Here is a 15,477-nt window from a genome sequence, read left to right as displayed (position 1 = left end):
CGTCTATATTTAATGCTTCATACATGTGCCACAAGATTCGATGTGACAGAAAATCTTAAAAACTTTTTGGTTTCGGGTTGAACTAAACAAGGCCTTAAGCAACAGTTATTGAGAAGACACTGCTGAAACACGGAGACTAGACTTAGGATTACCTCCTAATGGAGCTTGCCAATTTTATTGCGGTGCATATGCTTTTGCATGGACTTCCTGGCCAAACCTTCAAATTTTTCTTTTTATATAAACTATTTTTTTATGTAGTTCCCTGCATTATTGACGAAAACAAAAGAAAATTTAACTTGTCAAACACAAAACAGTCTTCACGAATCACAATGTTGTTACCATGCCGATCCATTTTGCAGCACAAACCCACAACAATATTCATCAAGTGCACATTTCCGCAAACAAATATATAGGGACAACGAAGAGCGTCGTCAGCTCTCCTCTCTCTCTTCAAGATTAATAACAGCTGAAGTATAGTTTGCGCCATATAGTTGCCTGACTTCTCTGAAGACGACTGGCTAACTCTCTTCAAGTCTTCATCCACAACAATATATAGTCGCGCCTGAGCCAATTCCAAGCTCCATGAGAGAGGCCGTGTCCTCCTCAAGAAGTTGTGGTAGAGGGCATCCCTGTTCCAGTAAATGCAGTAATCATCATACACGACTTTATGCATGAAAGGTATTACAATTCATACCGCTTCTTCGACAAACAGTCTCACTTTTATGTCCTTCATCAGTTTTTAAAGGAAGCTTTTGCACAAAGATTTTAACTTCCCGATCTGTAACACAAAGGAGTCTGAGCATTATTTTATTTCATCTAGATGCATGGAAGAAACAAGCAAGGGTCACTGAATTACTAGGTACCGCAACTTTTACTAGTTCCCAGCAGTCAAATTAAAATATCAATAGTTGCTAAGAGATAGCTCGAATAAAAATCAGGAAATCATGTCCCACGGTCATTGCACTGCAATATACTCCGTACAACTAAAACCTCCCAAGAGAATGCAAACAACAGCCAGATAAATAAGGATAGCTATGTAGTACCAACACGTACTCACAGTTGTTGTAGCAGGCAGTTTCTTTGTCAGTGGTTGCTTTTCACCTATTGATGGCCCCACACATTTCAATGTAACACCTGCATGCAACGTACAAAATCCCAGTTCTTTCAGCTGATCCATCAAGTGTGTAAATCTTGTCAAGATTAAAGTTCGAGATCAGTACTCATAAGACCAGAAGCCATCTTTTGTGGCAGTGATGTGCTTGAATCTTCAATACCATGAAAGAACTTCAGTTCAGCAAATCTGCATCAAATTTTTTTCTACCTCTGTAAGTATGATTAACAATCTTACCACTAGTGATGCAACTATCAAGTACATGTCATAAGTGAATAAAACTGATAGATGAAAGCTAGCCACAATCTGCATTGCATATTCCATTAGGCTATTCATGCCAGCTGCAGCTTTCGTGGTTAGAGATAATCAATGAATTATCATGATACTTGTCAAAAAAAATGAATTATCATGATACACAGCATCACTGATGTTGATTCCATTAAGTACTGAATGGATATGTTATGTCGTGGTTAATGATGGTCTTCAGTGCAATAACTGAATTTGATCAGTAACAGATTAGGGGTGGCAAAAACACACCAAACACTGAAGCCAAACGAAACATATATCCCCAGTTAGTCAGTTTTCAGTTCAGCTGTAGTTTCTTGCGACATAAATGATGAAGAAAGCTAGGCCGATGCCACCTCGACATGAAGGCCAATCTCTTGTAGCCCCATTTGTTGCCCTCTGTGGTCTGATGGCGGCAACAGATGGCACCTATCTCTTGTAGCCCCCTCGTTCATTCTTCTCTCGTTCTCCCTCTAGAACAAATGCAAACGATGCCATGGAGATGGCATTCACTGATGCAGTGAACATAAAAATCGATTCCCACATTCCAGAAGGTTTCTGTCCCTCTACTGTTCTGTATTACTCTATCCCTCGCTTGTGTGCTGCTCAGTCTGATCTATCCCTCTCATATCTAATAGTCAGGCATCGGAGGTGTGGCAGGGATCAGCTAGCTTAAGATCCAGAACACAAAAATCGATTCCCACATTCCAGAAGGTTTCTCCCTCCCTCTACTGTTCTGTATTACTCTACCCCTCGCTTGTGTGCTGCTCAGTCTGATCTATCCCTCTCATATCTAATAGTCAGGCATCGGAGGTGTGGCAGGGATCAGCTAGCTTAAGATCCACTGATCCACTGGAGACAGAGTTCAGGGTGTATGATTTGCCGGTGCTTCTGCTCTTCAGGAGCTTATCCTGAGGTCACTTGCTCCAAGCCCTTAGTGGCCTAGTATGACAAGTTGATTACAGTTGGGTTTTCATTTTCTTTTTGCAGTGGCGCATATGTAGTGTGAGTGGGGTGTGGTAGGAAGGTTTTTTCTAGCCATCCCGCTTTTCTAAGTTTTTCCTTTCTTAATGAAATGATATGCAGCTCTCCCCCGTTGTTCAATAAAGAAAAATCAGTGGAAACCAAGAAGTCTCACTGAACTATTGTGGTTTGTAAATTTCAGAAACCAAAATTTCTTTGCTTTGTTTGTTTTTCGAATGTCAGGGGCCAAAATTTCCAAAAACCGAATTAATAAAACCAAAAAAACTGAATGCCCGCCTGATCACCCCTAAAAAGAATTACTCCCTCCATCCAGAGGCGTATGATCTGGAAAAATTTCCAGCATTCACAGGCGCAGTAGCTGTTGCATGCCTCGTTTCCTGTCGCGTGCACTCACTCTTTCCGCATGCAGTTACCGCGACTCATTTACCCAGCCAGCACCGGACTAGTACTTGCTCGTTTGTTTCCAACTGCAAGGCGTTGCCCCTAATTATTCTGACAAATGCAATTCGATGGTGCAGCATGCAGGCCAGCAGCCTGTGTGGAAACCAAAGCGTTTTTTGCAGCTGCGAGGAAAAGAATTAATGCGAGTTAATGATTCTTGGTCTTGATAAAAACTGTTTAAGCGCCTGTGAATACTGGATGGAGGGGGTATACCACAAAATCATGGATTGTTTCTTCTCTGGATCATATTGTGTCAGCATATACAATTTAAAAACATAAGAATATGATAAATGCCACAAACTTACCTAGGGTGAAGCCGTTTGATCTCTTCTGGGTCATTTGATTCTATTTTTCCCATAACAAGGCGGATATATCTACAATGACATTGCTTGTATCAGAATTGCAGTGTGACTTCAAGAAAGGCAATTGAAGAGTCTTTTCTTAAAAAAAAAACAAAAACAAAAGACTGTAGTAGCATTCCCTCATACAACCTGAAGAAAACTCTGCAGTTCAGATAGAGGAAAAAACATTTCAAAACTTCCATTAATAGTGATCTGATATCCTGACTGGCCATACACAAAGAAACCTCATATGGTTATATACTAGTTGGAACGATTTACAGATACAAAGGATCAACTCACCATATTTCAGATTCCCTTCGTTCGACATGGCAAGAAGGATTAAGGATGTCATATATTGGTACAGCGTATTGTACATTCTAAAAAAACATCCAGGGAGTTGGCATAAACCTCACTGCCATTTAGTATTCAAACTTTTCCAAGTCGAGCAGCAAGCACAAAAAACGAGGAGCACCACCCTTGGCAGGATCAGCTATAGGATTATCAGAAAGCCTGACATCCTTAAAAAAACTAGAGATCAGCAACAAGATTCCAAACAACAAGAGTAGTTCACTGAAACCAGCTCACCCTTAAACTTGGGAACAGGTTAAGTGAATCCACTGAACAAAAGTCATCTATGTCATTAGATCCTGGTGAAGTTAAAAAAAAAATCAATATTAGCACAGTGTCTTCAGTTTTCAATCCCATTTGAAAAGCAGGAAGCACTAGTGCAGCACTAAAGTTAATCTTGGGTTCTTTATATGGCAAATACAACAAAATCTAAAAGAACTTGCAAATTTTCAAACGGCACAGCAGCTGCATCTCAAGAGGTCCATCTGGTGAAAGATTAGATGGATACTTCACATGCTTTAACCTGTTGTTGTTCAAATGGAGTTGTTCCAAACTGGAGAAACAAGGGAGAGAGATGATAAATATTCGCAGTACCCAAATCAAATGCAGAAGTATCAATCAAATTAAGGGTGGCAACATTACTGTTTCCATTTTTACCTTCTTAAGTAAGAAAGTTTCACAAATTCATCCCATGAATCAATGTGATATCTTCTAAATTTAGGAGCCGCAGTGTATTGAAACCTTGTACAAATTTTCCATCTAGGGTCTAGATAAGAAGCGAGATACAGTTAGATGTACAAAATATCATAATTGTAATCCAAAAAATATCTAGATGTGGTCTCTATTATCATCGGATGCACACAGATGCACATGGAGCTATTTCGGTAAGACACTATTTACTTGGAACCAAACTCTTTAGTTCATCTGGTGCTCCGGTTGAGCTAACTCCCATGTACGAAACAGATGCACTGGTAACTCATTGAAGTTATTGAGCTTCTCCTGAACTTTGTCTGTGCCAACAAATTCAACCGAGACACGCTTCTGGCTTGCCGAGAAGACATACATCTCATCTGAACACAATGCCCCAGAGCATGTACCGAGGAAATTCAACAAGTTGCGATAGTGTTTGCACAAATATTTCTACTCCTTTGCTGAAAGGAACTGAGCATTGCCGGATCAAAGGAAACGTGAAGGCAACAAATTCAGGGAGCCGTCGGTCGGCATGCGCTGCACTAACCCTGTTCCTCGTTGGTGAAGTCCTGAACGCGGTAGCGTAGGCGGAGCGCGTCCGGGAGCGAGGTCCCTCCGCTGCGCGGTGGGGCGCGCGAAGGACGCCGAGTACTCTCCCGCCGCGACAAATTACCGGCGGCCAGCGAGCGAGCCGTCGTGCCGGCCACCAGCGCCATCGTCCCAGTCGAAGCCGACCCAGTCTCCGGCGTGGCCCTCTATGGGGCCCAGGTAGCGCACCGTGCCTACGCGGCCGGGGTCGCCGGCTGCGTGCACGCGCTGCCCCAGGCGGAAGGCGCCGGCGGCGCTGGACATGACTGGACGCCTGGAAGGTGGTGGGCAGCTGGTGATTGGTCGTGATGACTGATGAGTGATGCCGTGATGGAAGCCTTTGGCTACTGCTTTACTTTTAAATTTTGAATTTAAGGCTTTAGTTCGTAAAATTTTTAGTTTTTACGTATTTTCGTTTTTATTTGACAAACATTGTCCAATCACAGAGTAACTAGACTCAAAAGATTTATCACACAAATTACAGGTAAATTGTGCAATTAGTTTTTATTTTCGTATGTGACAGGGAATCTTGAAAATTTTTACGAACTAAACAAGGCCTAAGTATACAAAACGTTACTTTTATGCTCACTCCATTCCGCTTTAACTTTTTTATATATTTATTTTACTATAGATGTAGATGTAATAATATATCTAGATACTCCCTTCGTCCCAAATAAGTGACGTTTTTTACTTTTAGAAATCATGTTTGACCTTCAAAAATTTTATGTAAATTATAAAATAAATAAATCATTAGTAAAGTATCTCTAATGATAAGATAGGTCTTAACAAAATATATAATATTTATGTAAAGAATTTGAATAAGACGGATGATCAAACAAGATATTAAAATTCTAAAATGACACTCTTTTTAGGACGGAGGGACACTACACCATGACCTACTTTTCCCTACACTCATGTGTTGGGAAAACAAGGATTTTAACAACATATAATGTGTTGGCAATTGTATACATTTTTCGCGTCCTATAAACTATCGATAATGACTATGTAAGCCAACACGTAATGTGTCGGCGTTGCTCCTCCAGACACAATAAGTGTCGGCGAAAGTTTTTAGACAAAATATGTGTCGTTGTAGCCCAACCAAACGACGGTCTAACTGTCGTCGAAGGAGTAGGCAGGGAACCACAAATAGAACAATTCGGGTGAGCGGGAAACTACGCGCCAAAACAAGTCATGCGCGGCAGCTAAATGTTGAGCCCAATAAAAAAGGCTGCCTCAGCGACCCATTAGGGTTTGGACTTCCACTCACCAACACCAAGTCACGACTCAGAAAGAAAAAAAATCGCCCACCACGCGTTCGGCACCGCCGCACCATCCCACCGCCGAGCGCCTGCAGGAGGACTCCACCCACCGGAGCGCCGTCACCACGGTCTCCAGCCGGAGCTCTGCCGTCCCCAGCGCCGAATCCCGCCGTGCTGCTGAGCCCGCCGCCCCCAATCTCGCCCTGCTGCTGAGCCCGCCGCCCCCAATCCCGCCGTCACCATACCCCATCGCTGGACACCAAGAGCTGTGCCGTCGCCGTGTCCCCATACCCTCAGCCGCAAGCATCGAGTCCGGCCGACTTCCTTGGAGGAGATCCCCCGGCTCCCCTGCTCTGTGTCCGAGAGGAGCGCCACAGGCCAGCGCACCCGAGCCCAGAGAGGAAGGCGCCTGTGGCCCTGACGAATCCCCCTGCTCCCCTGCTCTGTGTGCCACCGACACGCTGCCGGCGTCTGACCCCGAGGTCAGCAGCCTTCATATTTTTCTTTGACTTCGAGATTTGAACTGGTGACTAGCTAGGGCCATACTGTTTGTTTCTGAAGCTATATTGGGAAGAGAATGCAGCTTAATTGACAGGGAAAATCTTTTTTTTTGGGGAGAATGTACTCATGTTGAGAAGTGTGTGTGGCAGCAAGGGCTGCAGGTGTTTATGAAAAGTTCAATACTACAGTTTTAAACGTTTTTAGTTATATTTCAATCTAAAATCAATGTATGGCTTGTAGCACTAGAGAAAGTAGGTGCATGCAGAGATAGTGATGTTTCCCATCTTACACCAGCTCTGTTGCTCTTCTTTCTAGTAGAATAATGACATGAGTGACATGGTTTGTTGCTAGGTGTGGTATTCAGCATTTTAGTCTTGTCAATAGCATGCAATTTCTGCTGCAACCTTTCAGTATGAGGGGAGCAGCCAGGCAGAGACCTGTCAAGTAATGAGGAGAGTGTGCGAGTTCGCATTGCTTCTGGTTTACGCAATTACACAACGCTGTTTAATGGCCCATTCCCAATAAAACAGTTTACTGCTGTGTGTTGTCAGTCATTACAACTAAGGTCCAAGCACTAGTACCATTCTACAGATTGAGATTGTGCACTGCTTTGCCATTTTGTTCAATGAAAAAGGAGTCCATACCCCACACCACAATAGGCTATAACCAAGGAACAGAACAGTCTACAAAGGCCAACATTGGAGCATAGTATTTTTTTATGGCCCCCATGCGCATACTAATTTTCATTACATGGATATAGTAAAGCAATTATATGAATGCTTTTGCTAATTACTGGAATTGGCATTGTACTTCAGAGGCTGTTGTTTAGTGAAAATGGCATGGTGTAGTTCAGTTATGTGAAATTGTGTTCTATTCTTCAGATTTGTAAATTTCAAGATCTTGGACAGCACACAATCCATCAGCTTGCATGTATATTCTTTTATGCTATGTCTGCAACTTTTTTTAGTATGATGGCAAAGTCCACACTGATGGGAGTTCATAGTCACTTTACTTTGGTCCTTTATGCGAGAAAAAACATGTTGTGTTTATTCTATATATAAAAAGTTTGAGAGAAGAAATCAATTGAACTTTTAGTTGCAAATGGAAGTATAAGTTTGTCTCCTCGCTGCACTATATCAGTTCTGAGTATTTCTTTCTTTCTTGTGCATGTCGCAAAATATCCAATAAGGAAGCACTAAAGGATTCAAGGCTTCAATTGTTCTTTCTACCCACCTATAGCTTTGAAGTAAGTTTGCTTTTGCTCAGGTTTTTGACTTATTTGTATTGCCTTGTGATTAAATAGTGTTGGCAATATTATCTACAGGGAGCACGAGCAAGTTGCCCTTCTAGTCTTCATCTGATCTTCTATTGTCATTGCTTTATTGGTATGCTCTCCTTTTCTTATGAACTCTATCTCTTCATTTGCTATAGAATTGCAGGTTATGTGTTCTGTGATGCCATGTTTTTGGTTTCTTAAAACTAGACTAAATTTCCCCTATAGTTCATGTTGATGTCCTGTGGTGAGATGATTTTTTTAGCACTAAGTGTGGTGAAATTGATTTGATTTGGACAATTATTTGGCAAGATTTTTATATGTTTTTGGTTGAACAATCCAATCTGAAATGAGAACTGTTGTGTATATGTTTCACTAATTGAAGTGGGTGCATCATGGATAAAACATGGATGGATCAACCTAGGTACATTATAAATCTATAACCATATACTAGAATCTGCGTGCATAGGGTGTTTGGTCTGATTTCTTGATAATCATGTGTAGGCAAACACTTGTGTATAGAGAAGGAGTGGATATGTGTTGGTACCTAAGCTTGTTGCTTGTAGTTGGCACGTCATTGCTAACTAGATCGATTGAAATTATATAATGGGTCTATATAACTAAATAGTTTAGAGCATAGCTGTCCACTGTACAGTAATACTATTTCACTATTTGGACCTAATAACAAAGAAAAAGTTAATGATATAGAGCATATTTTACTGATATTTCTCCTTCTTTTTCATGTTAGGTACTTAAGCTATGTGGTGTTGAAAATATTTTGGACTGGGCAACCTTTTGAGCTTTGATCAGAGAGCTGTTACATGTTCTCTAGAATGGCAGCAACCATATGTGCACCAAGTTGGTGTTCAAGTATTTTGGAGTGGCAACAAGTGTCCGAGAAATGGAAATGTTGCAGGAAGACATGAATTGCAGTTCTGTTCTTTTGTTTACACCTACTAGGCTACTATCGTGTAGGCCAAAAACATATGGAAGTATTGAATGCCACTTTTGCACCCAAGTCATGATCTATTGATCTCTTAGCTTTAGCCATAACCAGTTAGTATATAAGACTTAGTATATGCTTATATATAAGCCTGCTAGAGACTAATCTACATCCTGGACCTCTATATGTATTATTGCATGTACTATGATCATCACTTGACTTGTTATGTATGGTCATCACTGGACCTATATATGTATGCCTCTATGTACCATGATCTGCACTTGACCTGTTATGTATGATCACCATTGGACCTATATATATATATATGGCTCTTTGTGCTATGCCCATCCAGTTGGTGTATGTATGGAGATCTGGTATTTTAATTCTGATTATGTGAATTTGCTTGATTAGTGTGATGTCTATTTATTAAAATTTTCAAATTGTATCTACACCCAACTATCTGCAATATAGCTTTGCCGACACTTCTACTGTTGGACAAGGCATGATTTATGAAACATCCTGGAAACGGTTTCGTTAACATACGAACTGTCGGAAAAGGTCCAAACTGTCGGCGTAGGTCTAAACTGTCGGCAAAGGGTTCACTGTCGGTAAAAGTTAAACTGTCGGTGTAGGTACGAGATCTGGCTACACAATAAGTGTCGGCGATGCCATTAACTGTCGGCAAAAGTTTTGCCGACTGCTTCTACCGCGACTGTTTGTAAATTGTCGGCAAAACCTTTTGTGAGACGTTAAGTGTCGGCAAAGGTACCCTTTGACGACAGTTGGAAGTGTCGGCAAAGCCATGTTGTGTTATAGTGGGAGTACATAACAAAATAAACAAAATAACTTATAATTTAGAACATATAAAGTATATTAAATTTATTTAAGTATAGGAAGTGTAGTCCTACAAAAGAAATAGAAAGTGCAAGCTTAAAAGAAATTATGTGTTCTTATAAACAAATAAATAACACAAAGTCAAATGACCTAATTTTTATCTAGTTATGGCCTATGCAGAAGTTCCACGTTTAAGTGCGAAGATTCCGCACTTTAACTATATCGTTAGGATAGGAGTGAAGGGGTGTTTATACCTTCCTTTTTTTCTCCAACGGTTGCCTACCATTCTACAGACCAACTCGTCGACTAGCTCTCTCTCTCTCATTTGTCGAAGGCCACACAACTTTCCCATTGATTTCTTGGTGATTCCCCCTTGTCTTGGGAGTGCATCATCATCTTGAGAACCTTGGTTCTCTCTTTAGTGTGTGCTTTGTGTTCGTTACTCTTGGAGCATGGGCTCCTAGGCAGCTAGAGGTTACCCCTAGTTCCCAATCGGTTATTGGTTAAAGTCTGAACTGCCTTTGTGAAGCTAGTTTAAGCTCTAAGCTCGATCTTCATGGGTTCACGAGAAGAGGTGGGAGTTAGAATAGACTCCAAGCCTTTGTGGCTCACTCAACAACAAAGACGTAGATAAGCCTTTGTAGCTTAGATGAATCTCGAGTAAAATATGTAGTGCTTTGCAGCTGTAGGGACTAGGAGCAAAAGAAGTTCAAACTACTAGGAAGTTAGGTATTTAACTCGATCCATGATTCAGCTCTCCTGGTGTTTTTAGCCAGTCGTCGTAGAATCGCTGGAATCCGTAGTACCTCCGCATCTGCTACCCCGTTGTTTCGAGTTTTAAGTTTTTATTATAAATCCCTATCTAGACATTGCCTTGATCCTTACAATAGGTCTATAAATCCAAATCTACGATTTTCTATCAGAAAATAACATACAAGGAAATTGTTTTTATTAGTGCTCCATTAAGCAAATTTAATTTTTCCTATTATTTTAGGTATGCCGGTTATTTCTTGTGTATGGAACCAACCGGAATTTTTTTCTAGTTTTGCTTTAGCCCATTTAAATCCTTCCATTTTTAGACGAACTAGAAGGTACCCTCGTGTTGTTACGGGACTTTCTTAGTAATAAAATTGTTATATATATGAGTTAAACTTCCATGTTCCTATGCCCTTATTAAAATTGAGCAAGGCAATGAAAAAAACTGAATAAAAGAGCTAATATAATTAGATTGAATTATAATTTATAAAAGGATTGAACAACGAAACAAATAGCAACATATGGATGTCTTCTATGTTCTTATATCCTGAAAGTAGTAATTATGCTTAGTAGAGATAATATAGATAACTTGCATTAAAAGGTTGAAAATTAGGTCATGTTTAGTTCCATTTTTTTTTGCAAAATGGGTACCGTAGCATTTTCATTTATATTTGACAAATATTATCCAATTATGGAGTAACTAGGCTCAAAAGATTCGTCTCACAAACTACAGGCAAAATATGCAATTAGTTATTATTTTTATCTATATTTAATACTCCATACATGCACCACAAGATTCGATATGACGGGGAATTTGAATTTTTTTTGCAATTTTTTTTGAAATTAAACAAGGCCTTAGTGAGTGACTTAGCTATTAGTAAGATATATTGGAGATGAGATTTATAAAAGATATAGATTAGATTCTATATTATGGACTAAAGCATTTCACTTGAAAATTGATATTTCACAATTTTCCATAGTTTAGATATAAATTTATCTTAAATTTATAGGAAATTGATTTCATAAAGGCTCGTACCGTGTCTGCAACTATACCTCGCTCAAAGCGCGACAAATTAACAGCTCCCCCATCTAAGTAATTTATAATTGATTAGATTATTTTTCGAATCCTCCCGGTTTTTGAAAACCAAAGCACCTCAGATTCAAACACAACTTTAGATCATAGATGTGGCCGTCAGATCGGATGCCTCCTGCTTGCCGATCCAATCACATCACGCACACGCTTCCGGCGAATCCAGCACGGAACAAATTGCCCCTCACCCACCTTGACTCGCCGCCGCCGTCGCAAACCACCCACCCGATCCCCAAATCGCCCCCCACCCGCCTTGACTCGCCGCCGCGGTCGTAAATCCCGCACCCGATCCTCAAATTCTCCGGTGGTGATGGCAGCCAGCCTGTGGCGCGCCGTGATGGACAGCGTCAGCGGCTCCTCCTCCTCCCCCTCGGCGCTGGACGCGCCTCCGGGCGGCGGCGTCGAGTTCTGGCACGGTGCGGAGCGCGCGGGTTGGCTAAACAAGCAAGGCGAGTACATCAAGACGTGGAGGCGGCGGTGGTTCGTGCTCAAGCAGGGGAGGCTCTTCTGGTTCAAGGACCCTGTGGTGACGCGGGCCTCGGTGCCCCGCGGCGTCATCCCCGTCGCCTCCTGCCTCACAGTCAAGGGCGCCGAGGACGTGCTCAACCGCCAGTTCGCCTTCGAGCTCTCCACGCCTGCCGAGACCATGTACTTCATCGCGGACTCCGAGAAGGAGAAGGAGGAGTGGATTAACTCCATCGGTCGCTCCATCGTCCAGCACTCCCGGTCCGTCACCGACGCAGAGGTCGTCGACTACGACAGCCGCCCCCAGCCCCCGCCGCAGCCTAAGGCTAGCGAAGAGAGTGAACCAGCAGCTTAATGGGGAGGTGATTCCTGCCAACTCTCTCGATATGGCTCTGAATTTTAGCATATGTACTTCCAATTCCAAGTGATTGTGGGCTGCCAACTCTCTCGATATGGCTCTGAATTCTAGCATATGTACTTCCAATTCCAAGTGATTGTGGGCTTGTGCCGACTTTCCTTTGTTTCTTCACTCCTGAAACAAATGTAGTATATTAACTATCAACGATATGGTCTGGTATGTTAATAAACTGTACTTTTGTGTATATTTTTTTTATGTTTATATATACTATACTACGAATTGATCTAGGTGGCGGTGGATGTCCTTCTAGTTTTTTTTTACAGTTTTGAAGTTTTGGCTCCAGTTTTAGAAATTGCAATAGATTATATAACCATCCAATATTCCATTCCTCTTGTTCCTTTTGTTGAGTTTGATTTGTTCTATTCTCACGGAATTGTATTGAGTCGCAGAGGATTGCTTAACTGACTCCTCATTTTTGCAGAAGATTCCCCAGTTTAGATCCTAGCTCTGACTCTAGTGCTCTTGTGAAGTTTCTGTCCTAGAAGTAGAAACACAAACACAAACACTGATGAAGTGATGAATGTGCTGTAGTACGCTTATTAATCATGAAGTAAAACTGTAAAAGAACCATATATCAAGATGTCTTATGCTGCAATCTGAAGTGGAAGGTTTCTTCGTTTCCAAAAAAAGAAAAAAGTGGAAGTTTTCTGGAGTGAATTGGTGTATGCAGTACTTTTTGAGGGCCGACATGCGCTGTGTTTATTTGTGCAGTCTTGGAAATTCTGTGTCATTAGAAACTACAGTGAGGATGGATCCTTCCTCCATCCTTCGTGAATTATTCTTAATTAAAGTCAACTAGTGCTAATATTGCGCAGTATCTTATATGTTGATGACTGCTGCCTGGTAATAAGTCTGGTTTTCTTATGCACGTCTATTAGCTTGTTTTTTCATATTATGTACTGGCCTTGCAATAGCATAATTTACTAACTGGTTTGTTACTTTTACACTCCAATGATTCTGATTAAATTTCATCTACTTGTTTCATATTATGACATACACCATATCAGACACATTACCCTAGGTAATTTACTAACTGGACTAATTGTTCGCTGGTCTGAAAAGTCATGACTGAAACTACTGTTGGCTGATTTATTGTGAGAGAAAAATACTGCTGGCCGGCAGAAAAAGTACGGCTGAAAAGATTGTAATGTGCTTACAAAGTTTGTGTCTGATATGGTGTATTAGGCTGTTAACATTTATGAGAAATTGATAATAGCTGCAATGGGAATAGGAATACTGGTTTCTGGTGTGTTTGGAACAATAAAATATGTTGGTGTGTTTGGAACAATAAAATATGTTTGTTAGTGACCAAGTCAGATAACCATACTTGGGGTACCAGGTTATCTCCTTACAGCAAACTCTTCCTAGGTTAATCAGGGGTCTGAATATGTAAACTTGAATGCCAGCATTGGTTTGTAGTACCATGTATAGAGTTTGGAGCTGTAGCCCATGTTGATCAATTTAATATTTTCTTCCTCTTGACTTCATGGCACCTGAATCCTGAGTAGTTAAGATTTCAGCCGGCTTTTACAGGTGTGTTCTTTTCCATGCACTGTGCTCATGTTGACCTAGTTCAACTCAATTTAGATAGCCCTTTAACATATGTTCCGTGTTCATATGACTAGCCTTTCTATGGTGCTTGCTGTGAATTTTTTTTTCTTTCATGTTTTGAAACACTCTTCCGCTGATTTTAGGTTGAAGCCAAAAAATCCCATGGCTGAATGCCACTTGGTATGACGGTCTTTTTATGTTTGCACACTCAAAGGGAGGCATCAATTTATGTCGATGACGGACGGGTAGGGTAGAGATGGGAATGACCGATTGAGTTGACCAGCCCTTGCGAGGCCATAGGTCAGCCTAGTTAAGAAAAAGTCCAACTTTTGCGAAAGTCCGTTTTCTCTCCCTGAACTCTAGAGTAGACAAGCCACCTTCCTTAACTTTTAAAATCGTGTGTTTTATCTTCCTAACCTGGGTATAAGCGGTTTTAAAGATAGTTTTGTCTTTTTCTTTTTTATTTATTTTGGTTGAATCTTTGAAAATCATAGTAAATAAAAAATCATAAAATAGAAAATCCAATTTTATTGGACTCCACGTGAGTAGATCTACATAATGAACATATAATGTGGTATTTTTTAGTATAAAGCTTTTGTGTAGATTTTGATCTATTATGTTCTATAATTAATTTAAATAATTTATAACTGTAGTTTCTATGGTCTATGGTTCAGTTGTGGTTAAATTTTTATGGTGGACTAATTATTATATGCTTAAACTATAGTAAAAATGACATACTCTGTGAATAATGTATAACTTAGTTATAGATTTATTTAGATTTAACAAGCATAAATCCTAAATAATTCTATAACTAAGTTATATATAATACAATGAGTATGAAATTTTTACTACTGTTCAAGCATATAATAATTAATCCACAATAAAAATTTTACTTCAACTAGACTATAGAAACTGCAATTATAAGTTATTCTAATTGATTACATAAAATAATGAATCAAAATTTACAATAAAAACTTTGTACTAAAGTGTGCCAATGTTTATTGTGTAGATCTGCTCATGTGGAGTCTTACAAAATTAGATTTTTTTTATTTTATAAATTTTATGTGATTTATTATAATTTTTTAAAGATTCAACCAAAATAAATAAATAAATAAAAAGACAAAATCCACCATTAAAACTGCTTATAATCGTGCTAGGAAGGTAAAACACATAGTTTCTAAAATTAAGAAAGGTGTTTTGCCTGGTTTTAAAGTTCAAGGAGAAAAAATGGATTTTGATAAAAGTTGAGGAAGAAAAAATGAACCTTTTTCACCTAGGTAATAGGTGTGGCCTCACTGGCCCCATGGATATTAACAGGCCGAGACTACTATGGTGGCAGCACCATCATGTCGGCCCAGCTACAAATCTGAACATCTAATATGGGCCTAAATGTTTAGTACAATCCTACATGGCGAGTCCACGTCAACAGCATGCTATATCAGCGAATGGAGCAGGTCAGAGGCTACTTAAACCAATGTTGCTGCTCGGAATAAGCTTAGAGACGCCAAGGGGTTCACGGCGCAATGGCAAAGGTCATTGGTTGGAGGGCTCCCACCCAGGGTTCAAATCCTGGGTGCGGCACTTTATTCTGGATTTATT

General features: G+C 40.3%; 1 protein-coding gene and 1 pseudogene across 1 annotated transcript; one reads left to right on the top strand and one right to left on the bottom strand.

Moving 5' to 3' along the window:
- LOC8061742 lies at nt 291-5,102 on the bottom strand (annotated as a pseudogene).
- LOC8061741 (pleckstrin homology domain-containing protein 1) lies at nt 11,555-12,530 on the top strand. Its single transcript, XM_002441145.2, has 2 exons — nt 11,555-12,317; nt 12,384-12,530. The coding sequence occupies exon 1, from the start codon at nt 11,755-11,757 to the stop codon at nt 12,262-12,264; it is 510 nt and encodes a 169-aa protein (XP_002441190.1). The 5' UTR covers nt 11,555-11,754; the 3' UTR covers nt 12,265-12,317; nt 12,384-12,530.

This window comes from Sorghum bicolor, chromosome 9 (assembly GCF_000003195.3).
Source record: "Sorghum bicolor cultivar BTx623 chromosome 9, Sorghum_bicolor_NCBIv3, whole genome shotgun sequence".
Taxonomy (NCBI): Eukaryota; Viridiplantae; Streptophyta; class Magnoliopsida; order Poales; family Poaceae; genus Sorghum; species Sorghum bicolor.
Note: the sequence above shows the minus strand (reverse complement) of the source record. Positions and strands in the feature narration are given on the sequence as shown.

Excerpts from the sequence above, each read along its gene's own strand:
- LOC8061741 (XM_002441145.2), top strand. The coding sequence starts at position 11,755 with ATGGCAGCCAGCCTGTGGCGCGCCGTGATGGACAGCGTCAGCGGCTCC.